The sequence below is a fragment of the Ranitomeya variabilis genome, chromosome 6 (assembly GCF_051348905.1).
Source record: "Ranitomeya variabilis isolate aRanVar5 chromosome 6, aRanVar5.hap1, whole genome shotgun sequence".
NCBI lineage: Eukaryota > Metazoa > Chordata > Amphibia > Anura > Dendrobatidae > Ranitomeya > Ranitomeya variabilis.
The window spans coordinates 148,398,302-148,425,556 of record NC_135237.1 but is presented as its reverse complement, the minus strand read 5'-3'; the positions used below and the strand labels follow the sequence as shown (position 1 = coordinate 148,425,556).

The 27,255-nt window shown below is 43.7% G+C and overlaps 1 protein-coding gene across 1 annotated transcript; it reads right to left on the bottom strand.

Moving 5' to 3' along the window:
* Window positions 1–971: 971 nt before the first annotated feature.
* Window positions 972–27,255, bottom strand: CLEC3B (C-type lectin domain family 3 member B). The gene is made up of 3 exons (XM_077269108.1): window positions 27,102–27,255; window positions 11,600–11,701; window positions 972–1,621 (listed from the first exon to the last, which is right to left on the bottom strand). Exons 1-3 carry the CDS (start codon window positions 27,190–27,192, stop codon window positions 1,221–1,223), a joined length of 594 nt encoding a protein of 197 aa, XP_077125223.1. The 5' UTR covers window positions 27,193–27,255; the 3' UTR covers window positions 972–1,220.

The following is a 27,255-nucleotide window of genomic DNA, read 5'->3' as shown; positions in this document are numbered from 1 at the left end:
GGGTATCCAACAAATGATGAACACCTTAATTGAAACCCATTGGCAACCATTATAGTTAAGCTATGTTAATTCCATAACTACCCTTGGGTCTGACATTATGATATAAGGTGTCAGGTTTGAATATAACGATTTGTCACCTGTATTGTCTAAATTGTCCACAAACAATGAATGATTATATATCTAGCTTTGAAATTGCACTGCCTATTGAGCCTCACCCCTAAAGTAAACCACTTTTTTTTTAATTTGATGGTATTTTTGGGTGAAAAAGGTAACTGTTATATTGGAACTGGTTGTCAGACCTTTTTACCTGATCCATCAAAAGGAGGGGAGTACCTTAGGGGTCCTGTTAACTTAGTCTCTGACCCGTTCCTTTGCTTGGAGGCTGAGTGGTGGGTGTGGAAAGCAGGGGGTGATGGTGGGGGAGTCATCTGCCTAGGGCGCTACAATACCTTGTCCCGGCCCTGGTTGGCTGTATAATACAGCTGACATCTTCTGGTTATGGTGCGGGCTCAACTCCCAAGTCTTCTCCATACACCTGCACCAGAAGAATGACTAATATGTCTAATATGTACTTGACACATTGTGAAGGGGTTTATCTAACATTTGGACCCAGTGCTGACACCTGGGACCCACGCTAGTCAGCTGTTAGAAGGTCCTTTGCCATCTGCAAGTAAATACAGAGCTGTAAAACCACAGCACTTGTAGCGGCCATTCTCAGTTATTGCAGCTCAGGTTCCATTGAAGTTACTACAGAGTACAAAGTTGGGATGTTCCTGCTCACGGTTATCAGCTAATCAGTAGGGGTGCTCTCTTTGGTATTAAAGGCCTGTACTTATGATCAACCAATATCAGGAGCCTTGGACAGTCTTTTTCAGGGGCAATAAAACCCATTATAAGAGCAAACATGAACATTATATGTACAATAGTCTGAGTAGTTATGTAATCCACCAAAGAAAAACATGAAACCATAATATGAACATACAACTAAAACTTTATTTCTCGTTTTTTTTTTTTTACATAATGGAATTTCTGACAGCACCTGACATTAATAACTTCCACTGTCAATAAGCTATATATAATGCAAATAAATATACATGTGGCGGCAAGTTAAAGTCTGGGTCTAGTCTATCAGTAATATACTTACACTAAGCGTTAGGTTTCATTTATTCTGGTTAGAGCTCGTAAGTGTGGCTAGCTTAGTTTGATAGGAATGCTGGCAGCTAAACAATTGCAAACTGGCACACAAAGGGCAGGGTCTCTCTGCAGTTTTTATCAAACCACTTACCAATAGCAACAGCAGAGAGAGATGCACAGTTCTCTTGCTTCCCGCCATCAGGCTGAGTGGTTATTTCTGTTTCCCAATGTTTAAAGGATATGCGACTACCGGTCATATCAACCCAGGATCCTTCATTAGCCATATCATTAATGCCTATCCACACCTCTGAACCAGAACCTAAGCTCTTACGGACATAATCGTATAATGCATCGTTTTCATCTCCGTTCTCCGGAGAACTCAGAGTTCCACCTTGTGAAATGCAGGCGTCACTGGCTTCATGGTAAGTCTTTGCTTCCGGAAAGGACAGGAAACATTTGCTTAAAGCCTTGGACCCCTTAAGGCAAACTAGAAAGATAATAAGATTAGAATAAATTTACATAAAATAAAATTCAAAAAGCCATCTTTTTATAGCTCTTGTTTTGCAGCTTTTTTATTTTGCAGAAAAAACAACATTTTCTGTTGTCTTATTTTTTTTGTGTGGCCATTTTTGAATAATATTTCAGTACCTGATACTTTTTTGGTAGGGTTGTTTGTGATTTTCACATTGAAAATCATTAATTCATAGATCAAATGATTTAAAAATTCCTCTTAGAATAATATGATATGTAATGTGAAAAACGAACAAAAATTTTTTTATTTATCTTTATGTGTTTTGTTAAAGCTGATCGGTTACCAGATTTCACAATACAATCTTCATACATTAATGAATAGATCTCTTAGGCTTTATGAGACCAGCATACTTACTTTAAAACACCATCTCAAACTGGCTGCATAATCATTTTTGAAAATTTTACTGTCTGATAATAAAAATGGCATTTTAGTAGCACCTGTAAGTTGATCAGATAGAAAAATGCTTACCGGTATTTTAACCCCATAAAGATCAAGCCACTTTTGGCCTTAAAAATAATCTGTCAGTAGGATCAACCTTCCTAAGCCATCAATTTGGGCATGCAGGTCATAGAGAGTCGAATGAAATGATACCTTGATATCTGTGTTCCAATGTTTTATTCTAGAGAAATCCACATTTTTCTTAAAAGGATTGTCCACTACGTTGACAACCCCTTCTTGGCACTCGTGGTCCCAAGGCTCTCATGTGGTTATGACAAGTGAGCCCAGTGCCCAGTCAGCACTGGGGTCACTGTCTCTGCCTTCGGGCAAATCGAACATGAACAGGAAGCCAGGGCTGTGGCTGCTCTCTGAATTCCTCTTGATGTTCGATTTGTCCAAAAGTGCAGACAGTGATTCCAATGCTGATTGGGTTTAGGGCTAACATGTCATAACAACCGTAAGAGAACCCCAGGGAACGCGGGTGCAGACACGGCTAGAACATTGCCACCACATGAGGTGAGTATAAGTGTTTTTATTTTAATCAGTACTAAACATTCAGATTGAGAAGAGGTTGTCCTAGTAGTGGACAACCCTTTAATATATAAATTAGCATCCCCGCCTTTGGATGAATAGAACATGAAGAGGAAGTCAGGGATGCAGCTGCTCTCTGACTTCCTCTTCATGTTCAGTTCATATGAAGGCGGGGACAGGGACCCCAGCCCTGACTAGGCACCGTGTGTCATACAACCAAGAGCCCTGGGACCGCAAGTGCCAACACCGCTTGAACAGTGCTGGCAAGGGAGGCGAATATAAGCTTTTCATTTTATCAGGGCCAAACATTTAGATCAAGAAGAGATTGTTCTAGTAGTGGGCAACCCCTTAAATATCTATGGGCAGGACACTAATCTCCCTGAGAATCTGCCTCCAGACCTTATGTTAAATGAAAGAAGGAGTTAACCAAGTAAGGCTAGTTTCACACTAGCGTTTACCTGATCTGCGGCAGGCTGCGGACTTCCTCCGTGAAGCCCCGCCCTCGGCCGCACCTCCGCTGCTAGCTCCGCCTACTTCTGCATGCGGCCCGCATGCGACCTCCGTACCTATCTTTAACATTAGGTACGCAGGTCGTGCGGCTGTATGTAGATGCTGCCGCATGCGTCGTTTTGACGATGCGGCGACCAGCGTAGGACGCAGCCTGTAGCATTTTTTTTTTCCGCATCGTCAAAACGACGCATGCGGCAGCATCCGCATACAGCCGCACGACCTGCGTACCTAATGTTAAAGATAGGTACGGAGGTCGCATGCGGGCCGCATGCAGAAGTAGGCGGAGCTAGCGGCAGAGGTGCGGCCGAGGGCGGGGCTTCACGGAGGAAGTCCGCAGCCTGCCGCAGATCAGGTAAACGCTAGTGTGAAACTAGCCTAAGACATATAATAACCGACAGTCTGCTCTTCTGATCTACATGTGTAACACTGGTAATACAGTGGGGAAAAAAATATTTTGTCAGCCACCAATTGTGCAAATTCTCCCACTTAAAAAGATGAGAGAGGCCTGTAATTGACATCATATGTAGACCACAACTATGAGAGTCAAAATAAGAAAACAAATCCAGAAAACCATCTTGTCTGATTTGGCAAGATTTATTTGGCAAATTATGGTGGAAAATAAGTATTTGGTCACCTAAAAACATGCAAGATTGCTGGCTCTCACAGACCTGTAACTTCTTCTTTAAGAAGCTCCTCTGTCCTCCTCTCATTACCTTTTGACAAAGACCGACCTTGCGGATACATTCATATATATACCAAGGCCTTCTGCAGGAAGTGCCCATAGCACTTACAGGGGAGGAGGAGGGGCAATCTCCCGCTTTAATATAATCCTATAAGCATACCTGGAGCATGATGGCCCATAATAGACATAACGTCATCAGTTTTAGTAAAAAAAATATAAATTTTATTAACATGATACAATATTTCAAAAACAACAATATTTAAATGATTATAAATGGTGAGGATCGATAGATGAAAGGATGGACACATTCAGCAGGAGAACCCACATTAATATATATGAAGGTGCAAGCAAAAACAGCACAGAATATAATGTTAGATAACGTAGGGCATACAAAAAAGTCTTGGAGGTGTCAGCGGTGAGCACAGTTAGCCCTGTCCGGACCAATATGGAGTTACTTAATGAAAATAAGGACTAACTAACCTCTCCTATAGCTACTCTCCCATATTGCACTTAGCCCATTTCAAATAAAAAAAGGACACATCTATGCAGAGTGCCATAAGTGTTGCTTACCCATGTGTGGTTCAGTGTATCTCCACCACGAGCGCCGACATGCGTTTTGCGTACTGAGCTTCCTCGGGGACTGTGTGGATTGCTATCTATGTTGGGTCTTATAAATGCCCGCTACAGCTGTTCCTAATTGCCAATGGATCATGCGGCGCATGAGGGTGGGTCTCCCAGCAGGTAACGCGCTCTTTCCGGCCATCTCAGCGTCACACAGATAGGGAATAAAGCTCCCGTGACGTCAGTGGTCTGTTCGTCGCTGTTACAGATGCCTTTTGGAGCGCAAACAGGAAGAGGACCCACCACGCATGCGCACCACCACCGCGGCCATTTTGGAACAGGGAAGACGTAAAGAGGACTGGATCGTGGATGGCAGAAAAAACATGCAGGTACATAAATAATATGCTAAAGGAAAAAGGGGGAGACAGAAAGGGAGGACAACAACAAACACAACAACTATGGTCCGCATACTAATTCATAACTTGGAAATGCGATATATATACGGAATCCATATCCATAGAGCTGTACTTGGTCCATAACATTAATTCAAGAGTCCTGCAATTCCAGACAGTGCTGAAAAGGTGCCAATATCAATCCTCTTTATTTGCCATTCAGTCAGCCAGTCATCCAGTAGCAGAACATATTTACACAGAATTTGGAAGAGGGAGTGTCAATGAATGACTACAATAAAAGAACACAAATTAATAAATAAAACCACAAACAACAATGAAGAATAAAAAAGGGAATAGGGGGGGAATAGGGGGAGCAAAAAACAGCAGAGGAAAAAGCAAAGTCGCTTATACTCGACACCCCAATAGAAAAGGAACAAAAGACAGTTTTTCATTGAGGCCATGCGGAGTCATGGTCCCCAATGACACTATCCAGCGGCATTCAAGTTGTGCTAATGTAAGCTTAACATCCCCACCCCTAATGCCAAGGTGAACCCGATCAATCCCTCGTATTTTCAAGGCGTCTGGATTGCAGTCATGGTACAACTTAAAGTGTTTAGGGATAGTTTTAAGCTCCGAGATGTCGTCGGCATCCCTGACGGCCATAATATCCCTAACATGTTCCCTGGCCCTGACACGGAATTCGCGGGAAGTAAGACCCACATAAATTAAATTGCATGTACACACCGCATAAAAAAATCACATGGGTGGTACTGCATGAAATGTAGCTCGTGATGCGGTAATCCCTACCTCCATCCTCTGCCGAAAAAAGTGGTGGCCCGGACAATATTCCTACACGACTAACAGGAACCGCAGGGAAAACACCTCTGACGTCCAGATCCAAACAACTTAGGAGGAGCTGACGCATAATGGCTCCTAACTAGCTGATCTTTCAAACTTCTACCACGTCTGGCCATCAGAAGTGGTCAATCAGGTAGAATTTTATTCAGGGTGTTTTCAAGATCGACCAGTGTTTCTGCAAAATCTCACAAATCTTATCCCACTTGTTGTTAAACGTGGTGATAAATCTAAGTGGTTGATCCCTCTTACTGGGAATAGAGGCAGAGGATCTGCAAATCAGCTGATCTATTGGAGCTCTCCTGGCACGAAGGTAACCCTTCTTAATGTCCCTCCTGCTATATCCCTGATCCCGGAAACGTGTTGAAAGATCCCGAGCCTGACACTCAAAAACCTCATCCGTGGAACAGATCCTTTTCATTCTCAAGAATTGGCCTACTGGAATAGCACGTATAGTGGACCTAGTGTGTGCTGAGGTAGAATGTAAGAAGGCATTGACCGACGTCTCTTTCCGAAATACATCGGTCTGTACTATGCCACTCTCACATCTAATAACCTTTATGTCTAAAAAAAATCAATGTCACCTACAGCCACCCTATGCGTTAGGCGTATGTTATGATTGTTCTGGTTCAGTCCACGGATGAATTCCAAGAGGACAGACTCAGAACCTTGCCAGACCATAAGCACGTTATCAATATATCTGTACCAGCACTGCACATCATCTCATTACCTATAGCAATGGCACCTGTTGGACTTGTTATCAGTATAAAAGGCATTTGTCCACAACCTCAAACAGTCACATTCCAAACTCCACTATGGTGAAGACCAAAGAGCTGTCGAAGGACACCAGAAACAAAATTATAGCCCTGGTACCAGGCTGGGAAGACTGAATATGCAATAGGCAAGCAGCTTTGTGTAATGAAATCAACTGTGGGAGCAATAATAAGAAGATGGAAGACATACAAGACCACTGATAATTTCCCTCGATCTGGGGCTCCTCGCAAGATCTCACTCAGTGGGGTCAAAATGATCACAAGAATGGTGAGCAAAAATCCCAGAACCACACGAGGGCCAAGGCAACGAAGGAGTGGCTTCATAAGAAGCATATGAAGGTCCTGGAGTGGCCTAGCCAGTCTCCAGATCTCAACCCCATAAAAAACCATTGGAGGGAGTTGAAAGTCCGTGTTGCCAAGCGACAGGCCCAAAACATCACTGCATGGAGATTTGCATGGAGGAATGGGCCAACATACCACCAACAGTGTGTGCCAACCTTGTGAAGACTTACAGAAAACGTTTGACCTCTGCCATTGCCAACAAAGGATATATAACAAAATATTGAGATGAACTTTTGTTAATGAACAAATACTTATTTTCCACCATAATTTGCTAAATAAATCTTGTAAAATCAGACAAGGTGATTTTCTGAATTTGTTTTCTCATTTTGACTCTCAGAGTTGTGGTCTACCTGTGATGTCAATTACAGGCCTCTCTCTCTCATCTTTTTCAGTGGGAGAACTTGCACAATTGGTGGCTAACTAAATATTTTTTTTTCCCACTGTATAACCTTTCATTTACAATAAGCTTAACAGCTTGTATACATATTAAGAGAAAGTGGATTTCTCTGAAATAAGACATTGGATCACAAATCACTTTAATCAGCTGTCTATGATCTACATGCCCATGTAGATGGCCTACGAAGGTTGATCCTACTGACAGATTCCCTTTAATGAAGTCTCATTTTTCCATTCTGACATCTAATAATAATAATCTCTTTATTTATATAGCGCTAACATATTCCGCAGCGCTTTACAGATTTTGCACACATTATTATCGCTGACCCCAATGGGGCTCACAATCTAAACTCCCTATCAGTATTTTTTGGCAGTGACATCTGTCACTTTATGTGTTAATAACTTTAGAATGCTTCTCCATCTCCCAGTGATCCTACAACTGGTTTTTGTGACGCATTGTACTTAATGTTATTGGTAAATTTAGGCCAATAAATTTCCCTTTACTTAAGAAATTATCAGAAATTTGATGAAAGATTCACAATTTTCAAACTTTGAATTTGTAATCCGTTACAGCAGCTAGTGATTCCAAAGAAAATGGTTAAAGCACTATCATAGCTACCGGGGGGCATATGGGGCGGTCGCCCAGGGCCCTGCGCTCTGAGGGGGCCCACACGGAGCTACGCTACTGTAAGTGCATCAGCGCGTGCAGTGCGTCGATACAGTTACATTCTATGGCAGAGCAGGGAGAATCAATCTCCCTGCTCTGCCGCTATGGGGCCCCTGAGCAGGCGGGGGGGGGGGGGGGCCGGTGCCAGCAGTGGGTTCCCCACCCATCATCGCATGGTGAGCTGTATCGGCATCTTGCCGATGCAGCTCACCGCATTGATGAGGGAAGGAGTGCTGCGCTGCGCTCCTTCTCCCATCATTCCCCTGTCAGCGTCTGACGTCGCAGACGCCGACACTTGACAGTGGGCGCGATGACGTCACCGCCCGACGCCCGCTGTCAGGACAAGAGCAGGGAGCACCGCTGGAACAAGGAGAAGAGGTGAGTATTTATGTATTGTGTTTTTTTATGGGGGCTGCCTTATACACTACAGGATCTGCCTATGGGGGGGCTGCCGTATACACTAAAAGATCTGCCTATGGGGGGTGCTGCTTAATACTACAGGGTTTGCCTATAGGGGTACTGTCTTGTACTATATTGAGGACTATCTGGCACATTATACTATATGGAGGTTATCTATGGGGCCATCATACAGTGTGGGGATTACAGTGAAGGGGCCATCATACAGTGTTGGAGCCATAAAACAGTTTGGAGTCTACTAAGGGGTCAGTATACTGTGTGGGTGGTACTATACAGTGAGGGGGCATCATACTGTGTATAGAGGAGCTGTACAGGGGGAGACTCGGGACATTATTAAATGTAAAGTGGGCACTGTGACTATCAAAGGGGCTCACATGGCAAAATTACTTTCTAGGGGGCAAAATATGGGCACTGTTTTCTAGGGCACTTGCACCTGGCATTACTATATTATAGAGGGGTGCTTTAGAATTTACACAGCAGGTGCAGTAATAGGGACACATACGGCAGCAGAGGCTCAGTATCGGGGTATCAGGTGCAGTAATAGAGACACATATGGCAGCAGCGGCTCAGTATCAGGTGCCGTAATAGGGACACATACGGCAGCAGCGGCTTAGTATTGGGGTATCAGGGGCAGTAATAGGGACACATACGACAGCAGCGGCTCAGTATCGGGGTATCAGGTGCAGTAATAGGGACTCATACGGCAGCAGCGGCTCAGTATTGGGGTATCAGGGGCAGTAATAGGGACACATACAGCAGCAGTGGCTCAGTATTAGGTGCAGTAATAGGGACACATACGGCAGCAGCGGCTCAGTATTGGGGTATCAGGTACAGTAATAGGGACACATACTGCAACAGCGGCTCAGTATTGAGGTATCAGCAGGATGAGGAGTTTGTGCAGGTTGGGAATAGATGTGATTGGGCTGGAATTTGAGAAGTGAAACGTGTCTTTGTTGTATTCTCTGCAGACGAGTCCTGGCTGGAAGAAGTTGTCATGTCGGTCTGGGCCAAATGGAAAAGACTGGAAAAGTGACGATTCTATCAGAAAGGACGTCAGAGGTAAGACATTATCTGTAACTGTGCTGTGATCTCTTACATGTTCTGTAGGACTGGTATCTACCACTGACCGTATGGCGGTGATATCAATATTGGTCGTTAAATAGAGATTATCTTCAGTAAAGGCCCCGTCTCACTAAGCGATTTACCAACGATCACGACCAGCGATATGACCTGGCCGTGATCGTTGGTAAGTCGCTGTGTGGTCGCTGGGGAGCTGTCACACAGACCGCTCTCCCCAGCGACCAACGATCAGGGGAACGACTTCGGCATCGTTGAAACTGTCTTCAACGATGCCGAAGTCCCCCTGCAGCACCCGGGTAACCAGGGTAAACATCGGGTTACTAAGCGCAGGGCCGCGCTTAGTAACCCGATGTTTACCCTGGTTACCAAAAAAAACAAACACTACATACTCGCCTTTCGGTGTCCGTCAGGTCCCTTGCCGTCTGCTTCCTGCTCTGACTGAGCCGCCGTACAGCGAGAGCAGAGCGCAGCGGTGACGTCACTGCTGTGCTCTCACTTCTCACTGTACGGCCGGGAGTCAGTGAGAGCAGGAAGCAGACGGCAAGGGACCTGACGGACATCAGAAGGCGAGTATGTACTGTTTGTTTTTTTTTACATTTACGCTGGTAACCAGGGTAAACATCGGGTTACTAAGCGCGGCCCTGCGCTTAGTAACCCGATGTTTATCCTGGTTACCAGTGAAGACATCGCTGGATCGGTGTCACACACACCGATTCAGCAATGTCAGCGGGGCCTCAACGACCAAAAAAAGGTCCAGGCCATTCCGACACGACCAGCGATCTCACAGCAGGGGCCTGATCGCTGGTACGTGTCACACATAGCGAGATCGCTATGGAGGTCGCTGTTGCGTCACAAAACTTGTGACTCAGCAGCGATCTCGCTAGCGATCTCGCTATGTGAGACGGGGCCTTAACAGCGCGGTCATCTGCTGAGGTTCTCCTCCACTATTAGGGCGTGTCACTGAATTGTAATCAAGGTTACCTGGTTAGGGGCCCACACAAAAGCTTCGCCCCCCCGAACCAAAACCCTAGCTACGCCTCTGGGTTAAAGTGAACCTGTCACCAGGTTTGGCCGATAAGAGAAACGGCCATCACCTTTCAGGGCTGATATACAGCATTCTATAATGCTGTATATCTGCCCCCAACTTGACCCGCAAGAGAGGTTAAAATAACTTTTATTATACTCACCTGCGGGGCGGTCTGGTTCAATGGACGTCGCTGATCTTGGACCGGCGCCTCCCATCTTCTTACGATCCCCATCCTCCTGCTTGCTTCATGTGGATGACGCGTCCCTTCATCATCCACACAGTCTCCTCAGCACAGCGCTCCTGCGCAGGTGTACTTCTCTGCCCTGTCGAGAGCAGAGCGAAGTACTACAGTGCGCAGGTGCCAGGGCTCTTTGACCTTTCCCGGCACCTAAGCACTACAGTACTTTGCTCTGCCCTCAACAGGAGCATGGTGCCGAGGAGACACGTCATCCACACAAAGCAAGCAGGAGGGTGGCATCGCAAGAAGAAATGAGGCGCCGGACCAAGACCAGTGACGCCTATAGGACCGCATCACCCCGCAGGTGAGTATAATAAAAGTTATTTTTCTTCTCTTGCAGGTCGGGTTGGGGGCAGATATACAGCATTATAGAATGGTATATATCAGCCCTGAAAGGGGGTGGCCATAACTTATATCGACCAAACCTGGTCAAAGGTTCCCTTTTAACAAAGAATAATTTCCATGTGTGCATAATTTTTCCAGCAAACTTGAAGGCCTTCTTTATTGGAAAGCCCATAGAAATTATACCATTTTGAAAACTTCACCATCAATGTATTAAATGCTGCTGTCAGAAATGTTGTTAACCCTACATGTGCTACATAGGAATTAATGAAAAGTGTAATAAAAAAATTTATACTTTTCCACTAAAATATTGTTTTGGGCCTAAATATATTTTCATTAGTTTCATAAGGGGTTGCGGAAGAAAATAAACCACACAAATTATTACCCAATTTGTCCCAAATGCTGCAATACCCCATATGTGGTTGACAACTACTGTTTTGGCACACAAGATTCATTCTGATAAACTATATCGTCAAGCCAGCGATGCCAGTACCAGGACTGCCAACAAAGCCAAGGCACAGGGTCATCAGAATAGGTTGTATTCTTGACCACTATTTGATGCAATTTGAGTCCTGCACTCTCATTTCTTGCTTAAAGTGCGCAATTATAAATTTAAAAATAATTGTAGAATAAACTTACTTTGTAAACTGTCTGTCTATAGGTTACACAATAAGCCACTTACTTGTCTGCAGTGCAACTTGTTCCTTCAGATGCTTCACCTCCTGCTCAAGCTCGTGCAATTCTTTCTTTAGTTCGTCATGCATTTTCATGCTGACTCCATCTGCTGAATAGGCAAATAAAAATTTTAATTTTTCTTATGCCACCTTTAGTTCGTATTGTAGAAATGACTGTCTGCAGCAAGCAGCAGTGTTCCTTCAATGTATACAGTCACTAGTAGGGTGGGACATTTTTTCCAGTTTATTCTGAGTACTGTCAGGGGTGGCTTTCTATGCAACTGACTGATTACTTGGCAAGCATATGTCTATTGTCATATAAGCCAGGTGATGTTACTGCATGGCATCCCCAGCCTGTGTCGCATTGGGGTGCTGCAGGCACACAGGTAGACTTGGCTCTAAGAGCCCACTTTATACATACATGCAAATACCTGTTAGGTGTTATTCCCATTGGAGCAAAGTGTCGGAAGTAAAATACAGATGGATCCTTCATATCTAACGTAGCCTCACCAAAACTATGATGTATAATTGTGGTTGTTAGCATTAAGTGCATCTCTGCAACTGCATAATATATTACAGGACAGAAAGGGGTTAAACGTTCAAGTATATATAGTATTAAGTAGTTCAAGCATTTAATGGAAATACAGAATCTTCTCCTTATTGATAGAGAATAGTGATGAGCGAACGTACCGGTACTCGGATAAGATGTTATCCGAACATACTCGTGTGCTAACTGAGTGTCTTCAGTGTGCTTGAAAAATATGTTTGAGTCCCGGCAGCTGCATGTCTTGGGGCTATCAGGCAATCCCGGCATGTGTTATGGCTGTCTAACAGCCGCGAGACATGCAGCTGCTGGGACTCCAATATATTTTTCGAGCACGCCAAAGACACTCAGCACACTAGCATGCTTGGATAACACCTTATCCATGGTGCTTCGTCCCCTAAGATGGCACTGCCTGCGCAGTAGCAGCTATCGGATCACTAATAGCTGCTACTGCGCAGGCGACACCATCTTGGAGGAGGAAATTATTATTTTTTTCCCTAGCAAGATGGTGCCGCCGGTACCTGTGCAGTAGCAGCTATCAGACCGCTGATAACTGCCACTGCGCAGGCAGCGCCATCTTGGACGAGGAAATTTTTTTTTGTCTCTAGCAAAATGGTGCCGCCGGCGCCTGTTTAGTAGCAGCTATTGGATCACCGATAGTTGCTACGGAGCAAGGGCGGCTGGCTCCATTTTTATGTTGATTTTTTTTTAATGAATTAATGTAAACCATAAAAAAATAATTAACTGCACATTACACATGGGATCAGGATGCAGTATATACAGTTGTGCTCAAAAGTTTATATACCCCGGCAGAATTTTTGCTTTTTTGGCCTTTTTTTCAGAGAATATGAATGATAGCACCAAAACTTTTTCTCCACTCATGGTTAGTGGTTGGGTGAAGCCATTTATTGTCAAACTACTGTGTTTTCTCTTTTTAAATCATAATGACAACCCAAAACATCTAAATGACCCTGATCAAAAGTTCACATACCCTGGTGATTTTGGCCTGATAACATGCACAGACGTTGACACAAATGGGTTGGAATAGCTACTAAAGGTAACATCCTCACCTGTGACCTGTTTGCTTGTAATCAGTGTGTGTGCATAAAAGCTGAGTGAGTTTCTGGGATCCAGACAGACTCTTGCATCTTTCATTCAGCCACTACCATTTTTGGATTGTGAGTCATGGGGAAAGCAAAAGAATTGTCAATGGATCTATGGGAAAAGGTAGTTGAACTGTATAAAACAGGAAAGGGATACAAAAAGATATCCAAGGAATTGATAATGCCAGTCAGCAGTGTTCAAACTGTGATTAACAAATGGAAAATCAGGGGCTCTGTAAAAACAAATCCACAGTCAGGTAGACAAACAAAAATTTCATCCACAACTGCCAAGAAAATAGTTTGGGATGCAAAGAAAAACCCACAAATAACATTAGCTGAAATACTGGACTCTCTGAAAATTAGTGTTGTGGCCGTTTCAAGATGCACAATAAGGAGGCACTTGAAGAAAAATTGGCTGCATAGTCTAGTTGCCAGAAGAAAGCCATTACAGCGCAAATGCCACAAAGTATCTCACCTACAATACACAAAACAGCACAGAGACAAGCCTCAAAACTTCTGGAACAAGGTAATTTGGAGTGATGAGATCAAAATTTAACTTTTTGGCCACAACCATAAACGTTACATTTGAAGAGAGGTCAACAAGGCCTATAATGAAAGGAACACCATTCCTACTGTAAAGCATGGAGGTGGAGCGCTGATGTTTTGGTAATGTGTGATCTACAAAGGCACAGGAAACTTGGTCAAAGTTGAAGGAAAGATGAATGCAGCATGTTATCAGAAAATACTGGAGGCAAATTTGCAATCTTCAGCCCAGAAGCAGCGGATGGGACATACTTGGATGTTCCAACATGACCACGATCCAAAACACATGGCAAAGTCGACCTGTCATTGGCTACTGCAGAACAAAGTGAAGGTGGCCATCTCAGTCTCCTGACCTCAATATCATTGAGCCACTCTGGGGAGATCTCAAGCACGCAGTTCATGCTAGACAGTTCAGTAATTTACAGGAACTGAAGGCTTTTTTGCCAAGAAGAGTGGACAACTTTACCATCTGAGAAAATAAAGAACCTCATCCACAACTACCACAAAAGACTACAAGCTGTCATTGCTGTTAGAGGGGGCAATACATGGTATTAAGAAATGAGGTATGTGAACTTTTGATCAGGGTCATTTGGATGTTTTGGTTGTCATTATGATTTAGAAAGATAAAACACAGTAGTTTGACAATACATGGCTTCACCCAACCACTAACCATGAGTGAAGAAAAAGTTTTGGTGTTGTCATTCATATTCTTTTCCTCCATTCATTGTGAGCAAGCAGCCTGAATAGTAGCATATCACTCAAGCTCAGAACTGCATTACCTTGCATGTCTTTTCCTCCATTTTCCTCCATTCATTGTGAGCAAGCAGCCTGAATGGTATCTAAGTCATTCTATCTCCGGCATTGAATCCTGCATATATCTATATTTGTTAGCCATATTAGTATGCATTTGTTTTTGTTAAAGATATTTAACTCAATTCTGCTTGTCCTTATGCAGAGAGATCACATAACTGTTTTCAAAGCGGTTTATGATCCATGTAGACCTGGACATTTGTTTATCTGTTCACTACATTTACTGTGTCCTGCTGTCTCAACTGAGTTATATTGATTGCTAACGAGAGGGGGAGACCAAAAAAAAAAACAAAAACAAAAGGGAGATCTAAGAGCTAGCCTTCTATAAATGTAGATATACTTTGGGGACGCATTCATGCAGGGGTGCATTCGTGCACAGTTATTCGAAGTACAGTTTTCTAAGTACTTGAAGTTATAACATGGCAGTTAGACAGGGCAGGAGACAGGTAAGACAATCTAAAACTAATCCCAGTTCATTTGGCACAAAACAAATACTTACCATATGTATTTGTATAATCTATATCCTGGCTGCTGCAGTCATTCGCATTCACGGCCCTTGCATTAACTCTTTACACTCCATCCATATCGGCCCCTCTGTCCTTGCCTCTCCTATGTATAGCACTCATACTGTTCACATTGCTTAACCCCTTCATGACCTTGGGCTTTTCCATTTTTCCGTGTTCGTTTTTCGCTCCCCTCCTTCCCAGAGCCATAACTTTTTTATTTTTCCGTTAATTTGGCCATGTGAGGGCTTATTTTTTGCGGGACGAGTTGTACTTTTGAACGACATCATTGGTTTTACCATGTCGTGTACTAGAAAATGGGAAAAAAATTCCAAGCGCTGTGAAATTGCAAAAAAAAGTGCAGTCCCCCACTTGTTTTTTGTTTGGCTTTTTTGCTAGGTTCACTAAATGCTAAAAATGACCTGCCATTATGATTCTCCAGGTCAGTATGAGTTCATAGACACCTAACATGACTAGGTTATTTTTTTATCTAAGTGGTGAAAAAAAAATTCCAAACTTTGCTAAAAAAAAAAAATTGCGCCATTTTCCGATACTCGTAGCGTCTCCATTTTTCATGATCTGGGATCGCTTGATGGCTTATTTTTTGCGTGCTGAGCTGGCATTTTTAATGATTCCATTTCGGTGCAGATACGTTCTTTTGATCGCCTGTTATTGCATTTTAATGCAATGTTGCAGCGACCAAAAAAAACTAATTCTGGCGTAATTTCTTGCTACGCCATTTAGTGATCAGGTTAATGCTTTTTTTTATTGATAGATCGGGCGATTCTGAATGCGGCGATACCAAATATGTGTAGGTTTGATTTTTTTTTATTGATTTATTTTGATTGGGGCGAAAGGGGGGGTGATTTAAACTTTTATATTTTTTTTCACTTTTTTTTAATTTTGCCATGCTTCAATAGCCTCCATGGGAGGCTAGAAGGTGGCACAACTCGATCGCCTCTGCTACATAGCAGCGATCATCAGATTGCTGCTATGCAGCAGAAATGCAGGTGTGCTATGAGCGCCGACCACAGAGTGGCGCTCACAGCTACCGGCGATCAGTAACCATAGAGGTCTCAAGGACCTCTATGGTTACTCTGCAGAAGCATCGCTGAGCCCCATCATGTGATGGGGGTCGGCGATGCGCTCATTTCCGGCCACCCGGCCGGAAGCGCCGGTTAAATGCCGCTGTCTGCGTTTGACAGCGGCATTTAACTAGTTAATAGCGGTGGGTGAATCGCAATTTCACCCGCCGCTATTGCGGGCATATGCCAGCTGTTCAAAACAGCTGACATGTCCCGGCTTTGATGCGGGCTCACCGCCGGAGCCCTGCATCAAAGCGAGGGTTCTGAGCTCGGACGTACTATACCGTCTGAGGTCAGAAAGGGGTTAACAGCGCAGATCCATTCAGCCCCACCATCCAACACAAGAGTCGCTCTCACAAATCACTTAACCATCTGCTCACTCTTTCTATCCTCCTTCTCCTAGTTGCTGGAGACATCTCTCCCAACCCCGGCCCCCCATGTTATAGCAAGTCTAACCTCACAACTGCTGCACTCAGAAACCCCTCTAACCTTATTAATATTCCCTGCATGCCTTCTGTCTCTTTCAATTGTGCCCTTTGGAATTCTTGCTCAGTGTGTAATAAACTCTGGTAAATGTACCTTTCAAGTTATCCCCCAAGTATCCTCACTTGTCTTCCCTTCTTTTGAGGTCCACGCAGTCAGACTCTACATCCCCTTCTCCATGCGAGTGGCAGTGGTGTATCGTCCTCCCAGCCCCTCTCATCAGTTCCTGGATCACTTTGCCACCTAGCTTCCACGCTTTCTCTCCTGTGACACCCCCACCCTCATCATGGGTGATTTCAACATCCCCATTGCTTCTCCCCTCTCCCCATCTGCTTCTCACCTTTTATCTCTAACCTCCTCTTTCGGCCTCTCGCAGCATACTAACTCTCCAATGCATGAAGACGGAAACTCCCTCAACTTGGTCTTCTCCCGACTTTACTCAGTGGATGATTTCACAAACAGCCCTCTCCCGCTCTCTGACCACAACCTTCTTTCATTCTCTATCAAGAACTGCCATCCCGCTCAGGTCACCCCCACTTTCCACACTTATAGAAACATACAGGCCATTAACACCCAGAAATTTTTATGAAGAACTTGCAGTCCTCATTGGCCCCAATCTCCTCCATCTCATGTCCTGATTCTGCTCTGAGGCATTACAATGAAACCCTGCAAAGTGCCCTGGATGAAGCTGCACCTCCTATGCATAGAACAACTCAGCACAGATGGCGACAACCATGGCACACACTGCAAACACGTTTCCTACAGCAGTGCTCAAGGTGCGCCGAACGTCTGTGGAGAAAATCTAATCTACCCAAAGATTTCATCCATTATAAGTTCATGCTTAAAACATACAACTGTGCCCTACACCTCTCCAAACAAACCTATTTCAACACCCTCATCACCTCGCTGTCCAATAACCCTAAACGTCTCTTTGACACTTTCCAGTCCCTACTCAACTCAAGAGAGCAGGCCCCAACCACGGATCTCCACGCTGACGATCTGGCCAATTACTTCAGAGAAAAAATTGACCACATTCGACAGGAAATTATCTCCCAATCCCTTCATACCATGCACTGTCCTCCCTCCCCCACTGCATCTAATTCACTCTCTGACTTTGAACCAGTTACAGAAGAAGTAATCAGGCTCCTTGCATCTTCTCGCCCAACCACTTGCACCAGTGACCCCATTCCATCACATCTCATCCAGTCCCTTTCCCCAGCTGTCACCTCTCACCTAACAAAAATATTCAACCTTTCTCTTCTGGTATCTTTCCCTCCTCATTTAAGCATGCCATCATACATCCATTACTTAAAAAACCATCCCTCGATCAAAACTGTGCCGCTAATTATAGACCTGTCTCTAATCTTCCCTTCATCTCTAAACTCTTTGAACGCCTGGTCAACTCCCGTCTTACCTGCTATCTCTCAGATAACTCTTTTCTCGACCCTCTTCAATCTGGTTTCCGCTCTTTACACTCTACTGAAACTGCCCTCACTAAAGTCTCTAATGACCTACTAACAGCTAAATTAAATGGTCACTACTCCATGCTAATCCTCTTGGATCTCTCCGCAGCATTCGACACTGTGGATCATCAGCTCCTCCTCACTATGCTCCGCTCCATCGGCCTCAAGGACACCGTTCTCTCCTGGTTCTCCTCCTATCTCTCTGACCGCTCCTTCACTGTATCTTTTGCTGGTTCCTCCTCCTCTCACCTTCCCCTTACTGATGGGGTTCCTCAAGGATCAGTCCTAGGCCCTCTCCTCTTCTCTTTGTATACTGCCCCATTGGACAAACAATCAGTAGATTTGGATTCCAGTACCATCTCTATGCTGATGACACCCAATTATACACTTCTTCTCCTGATATCACGCCAGCCTTTTTAGAAAACACCAGTGATTGTCTTACCGCTGTCTCTAACATCATGTCCTCCCTCTATCTGAAACTGAACCTGTCAAAAACTGAACTCCTCGTGTTCTCTCCCTCTACTAACCTACCTTTGCCTGACATTGCCATCTCCGTGTGCGGTTCCACCATTACTCCAAAGCAACATGCCCGCTGCCTTGGGGTCATACTTGATTCCAAGCTTTCATTCACCCCCCCACATCCGATTACTGGCACGCTCTTCTTATCTGCATCTCAAAAACATTTCTAGAATTCGCCGTTACATGAACACCCAAGCCTTACACTATGGCTGGTCCGAATAACTAAAGCAATTGTTACAATCCACCTCTCCTGTCTCCCCCTTTTCCTCACAGTTTGTAAGCTTGCGAGCAGGGCCCTCACTCCTCTTTGTATCTATTTTGAACTGTGATTTCTGTTATGCTGTAACGTCTATTGTCTGTACAAGTCCCCTCTATAATTTGTAAAGCGCTGCGGAATATGTTGGCGCTATATAAATAAAATTATTATTATTATATTCTCTGAAAAAAAAGGCCAAGGAAGCAAAAATTCTGCAGAACTTTATATATAATATTCATTATGTAAACTAGGGGGCAGGTCAGTGAGGTATCAGTCACCTGTCAGAAGCCATGCTGGTGAATGCCTAATCAGAGCACCTCATGAAGACCACCCACCCACAGGTTGCCCTGAAGTACAAGCATATCATTAACTGAAAACTACAAAAAAAATTATTAAACAACAACCACAAGATGGATTTCATCAACTCAGGTATAATTTGAATCAGAATAACGGCGCCGACTTGACACATCAAAAAGTAGTCTAAGAGTATTTGAAGAGGTCTTTGATGTGGAATTTTAAGCGGCTTAAAAATCAAGTACAAACGCTTTATGTAGGGATATCCTTAGGCTTGGATTCGTACATCCATGTTTTGTAGTCTGAGTATGGACTGGCAACAGGTCTCCTTACTTGAAAGCCTCATAAGCATATATGTACTCATGTATGTGAATCAGGCTTTAGTTTCTCAAATGGCACAGTCTGAAGCTCATAAGTAATAATGTAAAGATCTAAAGTGGCTAACTGCGTCCTCATCTGTGTCTATACATTACACTAACTTATACCAGTAACTGTCTCATACAAAAGAATGTAGCAGGGAGAATGTACAGTGGCATATAAACGTTTGGGCACCCCTGGTCAAAATTACTGTTATTGTGAACAGTTAAGCAAGTTGAAGATTAAATAATCTCTACAAGGGCTAAAGTTAAAGATGACACATTTACTTTGTATTTTAGGCAAAAAAAACACACATATATACCGTACTTTCTGTTACATTTTAAAAATTAGAAAAAAGGAAAATGAGCCAACCAATTCAAAAGTTTGGGCACCCTGCATTGTTAGTTCCTAGTATCACCCCCTTTTCAAAGTATCACAGCTTGTAGCCAGCCAAGAGTCTTTCCATTCTTGTTTGAGGGATTTTCAGCCATTTTTTCTTGGAAAATTCTTCCAGTTCTGTGAGATTCCTGGGTCGTCTTGCATGTACTGCTATTTAGAGGTTTAGCTTCATATGATGACGTCCTCTTCTTTGCTTCCTGTTGCAGCTCCTGCGCAGGCGTACGTTGTCTGCCCTGTTGAGGGCAAAGCAAAGTGCTGCAGTGCGCAGGCGCCAGGAAAGGTCAGAGAGGCCTAGCGCCTGCGCACTGCAGTACTTTGCTCTGCCCTCAAAAGGGCAGACAAAGTACACCTGCACAGGAGCCGCGACGGGAAGCAAAGAAGAGGACGTCATCGTATGAAGATGGGAGGCGCTGGACCCGGACCGCGACACCCATAGGATCAGACCATGCCGGACCGCCTCTGGGTGAGTATAAGCTAACTTATTTTCAGGTTACATCGGGGGCTTATCTACGGCATTCCAGAATGCTATAGATAAGCCGCTGATGGCGGTGGCCTTCGCGTATAGGCGAAAAAGGGGGTGACAGATTCCCTTTAAAGCCAGATATCTTTTGGGTTGTCGATTTGTGGGTCAATTTTCTAAACATACAAAATCTGAAATAAATTTGCCAGCTCTCTGCTTTTTTTCTTCTTCTCTCAGATAAAAGCATGGAGGGGGTTGTTCATGTCAGATCAGAATGTGGAGATAAGGGAAAGCATCTACAGTCTTAGGTATTGCTACAGGCTATCGAAAGGGAGGAAAGCACAAGATTTTTCATGAGATTTAGCAGGAGAAATCACTCCAGTAATAAACCTGAGCTGATACATGATTAGAGGCACAGAGCAGCAGCAATCTGGATCTTACATCAAGTGCAGGTGGAGAATCTTTAATTCTTAACTATTAGAAATTGTCAAAAAAAGTTTCCTCTTACACGTGTTAACATTTAAAAAAAGTAGAAGCTGTCAAGTTACATCATCCACATGATTTGGAAGAGCCTCTGGTCTCCTTACATTCCCCAGCGATCACAATCCCTCTGTTCTTTTTATGCTCCTGAATGTCAAAATAGTTTATGATCCTTGGCATGGACTGCATTAAAAGCAGAGGCTTTGATTCTCTAAAACATAAGGCCACATCACTGGTGAAAGGGTCATTTGCAGTGATATGTTATATTGCACATCCAATTATCAAGGAACATGAGGCATTGGCCTTAAGTTCATCATAACATCTTGACTATGTAATGTTTTTAGAGAGATCATAAACCTTATGTTGCTGCACTCATTAGAAAATCACTGCAAAGCTCAAGTACTAAATCCTCATGATGTTAGGAGGCAAACTGACACTACTGCCAGATGTCGGTGTGTCACTTATAGTCATCATATAGGGTCATCATATAATTATGCACAATCTGTTTTGTCAACCTGAATTGATATATTTTTTCTAAATAAAAAAAAAAATTACAAACCACTAATATTACACATTTTGGAAAACCATAAAATCATGTGTAATAGATGTCTACAACATATAATATTGCAACATTTACTGTGAACTGTAAAATGACAAAAAGAGTCAGAATAAACATGGCTTCAAAGAAAACCACAAACACAGACTTTTAATCCAGTGTTGATGAATGGATATACCGTATATACTCATGTATAAGCTGAGTTTTTCAGCACATTTCCAGCACACATTCTACTCACCTTCCTGTGCGCCCTCGCTGCATCTCGTTTGTTACGGCGCCAGCAGCATTTCTGGCCGAGCGATCACGTGGCCCCGCTCATTAAGGTAATGAATATGCACACCTCTCCACTCCCATAGGCGTGGAGTGAATGTTCATTACCTTAAAGGGAACCTGTCACCACGTTTTTGGAAGATGGGATAAAAATAGCGTTAAATAGGGGCAGAGGTGGGCGTTACATTAGTGTGTGTGTTATGCGTTTATTACCCACCTAAGTTGCCGAAATAACTTTGCAAAGTCTCCGTTTTCGCCTGTCAATCAGGCTGGTCAGGTCACATGGGCGTGGTGTCTTCACCCAGATTTGGCGTAGTTTTCCGTTGGTGGCGTAGTGGTGTGCGCATGCCCAAAGTCCGGAATCCTCTTCCAGGGGATTTAAAATAGCGCGGTGTTCGTTATTGCATTGGTGATCGGTGGGCGCGGCCATCTTCCTTTGGCCGCGCGTGCGCAGAAGCGGCGCTCTGCTGGCCGCGGCTTCAGGAAAATGGCCGCGGGATGCCGCGCGTGCGCAGATGGATATCGCGGCGGCCATTTTCCTGAAGCCGCGGCCAGCAGAGCGCCGCTTCTGCGCACGCGCGGCCAAAGGAAGATGGCCGCGCCCACCGATCACCAATGCAATAACGAACACCGCGCTATTTTAAATCCCCTGGCAGAGGATTCCGGACTTTGGGCATGCGCACACCACTACGCCACCAACGGAAAACTACGCCAAATCTGGGGGAAGACAACGCCCATGCGACCTGACCAGCCTGATTGACAGGCGAAAACGGAGACTTTGCAAAGTTATTTCGGCAACTTAGGTGGGTAATAAACGCATAACACACACACTAATGTAACGCCCACCTCTGCCCCTATTTAACGCTATTTTTATCCCATCTTCCAAAAACGTGGTGACAGGTTCCCTTTAATGAGCGGGGCCATGTGATCGCTCGGCCGGAGCTGCTGGCGCCGAAACGAGATGCAGTGAGGGTGCGCATCAAGGTGAGTAGGATGTTTGTTTGCTTTAATAGGAACCATGCATGCAAGGAGTCATGCATAAAAGGACAGGGGATAAGGAGCCATGCAGACAAGGACAGGGGATAAGGAGCCATGCATACAAGGACAGGGATGGGGGAGCCATGCATACAAGGACAGGGGATAAGGAGCCATGCATACAAGGATGGGATGGGGAGCCATGTATGCATGATACAAGGACAGGGATGGGGGGAGCCATGCATACAAGGACAGGGGATAAGGAGCCATGCCTACAATGATGGGATGGGGGAGCCATGCATACAAGGACAGGGATGGGGGAGCCATGCATACAAGGACAGGGATGGGGGAGCCATGCATACAAGGACGGGGGATAAGGAGCCATGCATACAAGGATGGAATGGGGGGCCATGTATACAAGGACAGGGGATAAGGAGCCATGCATACAAGTACAGGGGATAAGGAGCCATGCATACAAGGATAGGATGGGGGGAGCCATGCATACAAAGGCAGCGATGAGGGAGCAATGCATACAAGGACAGGGACGGGGGAGCCATGCATACCAGGACAGAGACGAGGGGACAATGCATACCCAGCTTATACTCGAGTTAATAAGTTTACCCAGTATTTTGTGGCAAAACTAGGTGCCTAGGCTTATACTCGGGTCGGCTTATACTCAAGTATATACGGTAAGTTTAGAAATTTACAGAAGTTTGGTAACTCTGATACAAACGCCATTTATTTAAAAAGTAAATTTTATACAAACTTCGCTTCATCATATGGAAAAAAGTATTGGGACATCTACACATTACTTCTACTGGAGCTTGTATGACAACCCATTCTTGAAATCCATAGGCATTAATATGGAGTTGGTCACAATGCAGTCAGGCAAGTAACGTTCCCCTGACAGTCCCCAAACCATACTCATGAGACTGCCAGCTGCAGCAGTCTGATGCACCACTCCACAGTTTACACTACTTCAGAGTCTTTAGTGACTTGCTTTACCCCACTCTGCCCAACTTTAGATACAGTGCCTTGCGAAAGTATTCAGCTCCCTGGAACTTTTTAACCTTTTCCCACATATCATGCTTTAAACATAAAGATACCAAATGTAAATTTTTGGTGAAGAATCAACAACATGTGTAACACAATTGTGAAGTTGAACAAAATTTACTGGTTATTTTAAATTTTTCTGGAAATTCAAAAACTGAAAAGTGGGGTGTGCAATATTATTCGGCCCCTTTACTTTTAATGCAGCAAACTCACTCCAGAAGTTCATTGTGGATCTCTGAATGATCCAATGTTGTCCTAAATGCCTAATGATGATAAATATAATTCACCTGTGTGTAATCAAGTCTCCGTATAAATGCACCTGCTCTGTGATAGTGTCAGGGTTCTGTTTGAAGCACAGAGAGCATCATGAAGACCAAGGGACACAACAGGCAGGTCCATGATACTGTTGTGGAGAAGTTTAAAGCTGGATTTGGATATAAAATGATTTCCAAAACTTTAAACATCCCAAGGAGCACTGTGCAAGCGATCATATTGAAATGGAAGGAGTCTCATAACACTGCAAATCAACCAAGACCCGGCTGTCCCTCTAAACTTTCATCTCAAACAAGGAGAAGACTGATCAGAGATGCAGCCAAGAGGCCCATGATCATTCTGGATGAACTGCAGAGATCTACAGCTGAGGTGGGACAGTCTGTCCATAGGACAACAATCAGTCGTACACTGCACAAATCTGGCCTTTATGGAAGAGTGGCAAGAAGAAAGCCATTTCTCAAAGATATCCATAAAAAGTGTTGTTTAAAGTTTGCAACAAGCCACCTGGGAGACACACCAAACATGTGGAAGAAGTTGCTCTGGTCAGATGAAACCAAAATCGAACTATTTGGCAACAATGCCTAACGATATGTTTGGCGTACAGGCAACACAGCTCATCACCCTGAACACACCATCCCCACTGTCAAACATGGTGGTGGCAGCATCACGGTTTGGGCCTGCGCTTTTCTTCAGCAGGGACAGGGAAGATGGTTAAAATTGATGGGAAAATGGATGGAGCCAAATACAGGACCATTCTTGAAGAAAACCTGTTTGAGTCTGCAAAAGACCTGAGACTGGGACGGATATTCGTGCTCCAACAAGACAATGATCCCAAACATAAAGCAAAATCTACAATGGAATGGTTCACAAATAAACGTATCCAAGTCCAGACCTCAATCCAATCGAGAATCTGTGGAAAGAGCTGAAAACTGCTGTTCACAAACGATCTCCATCAAACCTCACTGAGCTCGAGCTGTTTGCCAATTAAGAATGGGCAAGAATTTTAGTCTCTCGATGTACAAAACTGATAGAGACATACCCCAAGCGACTTGCAGCTGTAATCACAGCAAAAGGTGGCGCAACAAAGTATTAAGTTAAAGGGGCCGAATAATATTGCACAATCCACTTTTCAGTTTTGGAATTTCCACAAAAATTTAAAATAACCTATACATTTCGTTCAACTTCACAATTATGCTCCACTTGTTGTTGATTCTTCACCAAAAATTTACATTTGGTATCTTTATGTTTGAAGCATGATATGTGGGAAAAGGTTGAAAAGTTCCAGGGGGCCGAATACTTTCGCAAGGCACTGTATTGTGCTTGGTGATGTAAGGCTTTTATACAGCTGCTCGGCTATGACAACCCATACCAAAAAGCACTCGGCACAGCCTTAATTACCGTTAATGCCCGAGGAGGTTTGAGGCTCTACAGTTATTGAGTTATCAGAGCTTTGATGACTTTTATGCATTACATGCCCAAGCAATTGTCAACCTCACTCTGTAACTTTCTCTCCACTTTGTGGCTGAGTTGTTGTGGTTCCTAAACCCTTTAACTTTTCAATAGTACCCAAACTTACTTGTTGCAATTGTGGCAGTAGTTTGCTGGAAATCAGTCAACTCTTTAGACCAACTGTTTCTTTCACAAATGTTAGCAAAGATTGACTGCATGGCTAGAGGTTGAACTTTATACAACTGTGGCAATGGCACTAAATGAAAACCCTGAATTTATTCAGAGATGTACCCCAATATTTAGTGTACCAGCCTATTACAAATTAGTCTTGGTGATTACTTCTACATTTGATATCTACACCATCCCAAGCAGCATTGTGGCACTTGCATAACGAAGGTGACTGGAGAACTGGAGTCTGTCCACCACTGTTATATAACCACATCATAGAATGGAATAACATAGAAACAGAATTCTTGTTTTTCTCATTTAAATTCAATCTCTACTCAGGGCTGGCAATTGCCTGTAAATTCATATGCAATCCGTGAAAATGTCCTTAAAATTGGTCTTTAAAATAATGCCTGTGATTTTTTTTTTAGTACATGGTTATTTTAAATATTAAACTGTCAACAAAAATAAATCAGCCCTTTAAGGGTACGTTCACACAGGACTTTTTTGCTGCTTTTTTTGCTGCTTTTTTTATGCTAATTTAGGTGCGTTTTTTTGGTGCGTTTTTGGTGCGTTTTTTGGGTACGTTCACACAGGACTTTTTTGCTGCAGATTTTTGCTGCAGATTTTTGCTGCTTTTTTTATGCCAATTTTCAGCTGCTAGGACACCTCACAATGGCTCTTCACACCTTACTACCAGGAACTCCCTCACAATAGATCACAATCAGGACACCTCACAATGGCTCTTCACACCTCACAATGGCTCACAATGGCTCTTCACACCTCACTACCAGGAACTCCCTCACAATAGATCACAATCAGGACACCTCACAATGGCTCTTCACACCTCACTACCAGGAACTCCCTCACAATAGATCACAAACAGGACACTTCACAATGGCTCTTCACACCTCACAATGGCTCACAATGGCTCTTCACACCTCACTAACCACACCCCTAAGCTCTTGGCTGTGAGATCCCTTCCTGCTGGCCATGATTTTCTGCACAAAAAAACAGGAAAATGTTGCTACATGCGTTTTTTCAGCGTTTTTTTTTCATCACCCATTCAAGTCAATGGGTGAAAAAACGCTGCAAAAACGCAGCAAAAACGCTGAAAGAAGTGACATGCCCTATGTCCAAAAAAAGCAGCAAAGCAGAAAAAACTGATCAAACAAAAAACCAAAGTGTGTGCATGAGATTTCTGAAATCTCATAGGCTTTACTGGTACTGTAAAAAGCAGCTGAAAATTAGCATAAAAAAAGCAGCAAAAAAAAGCAGCAAAAAAGTCCTGTGTGAACGTACCCTAACAGTGACAATGGGACAAAAACGTTAGCAAGAAAACAATCTAGGTTTAATGTAAATTATCAGATAAATTAACATTGTAAATACATCCATTGGTAAAACAGAATGACCCCCATTCTCCATGAAGGAGTTCTAAGACAAATATGTCTTTTGCCAAAATCTTCTTACCTTTACTAGTTTGCCTTTGTTTTTTCTGCTGATAGGTGATTTGGGCAAAGCAAAAAAGGCACAGAACCAGACAGGCACTTCTCAGCTCCATGATAATCCCACTGCTGGCAATCTACTGTTTGAAGCACACTGTGTTCCTGCACTTTATTAACTA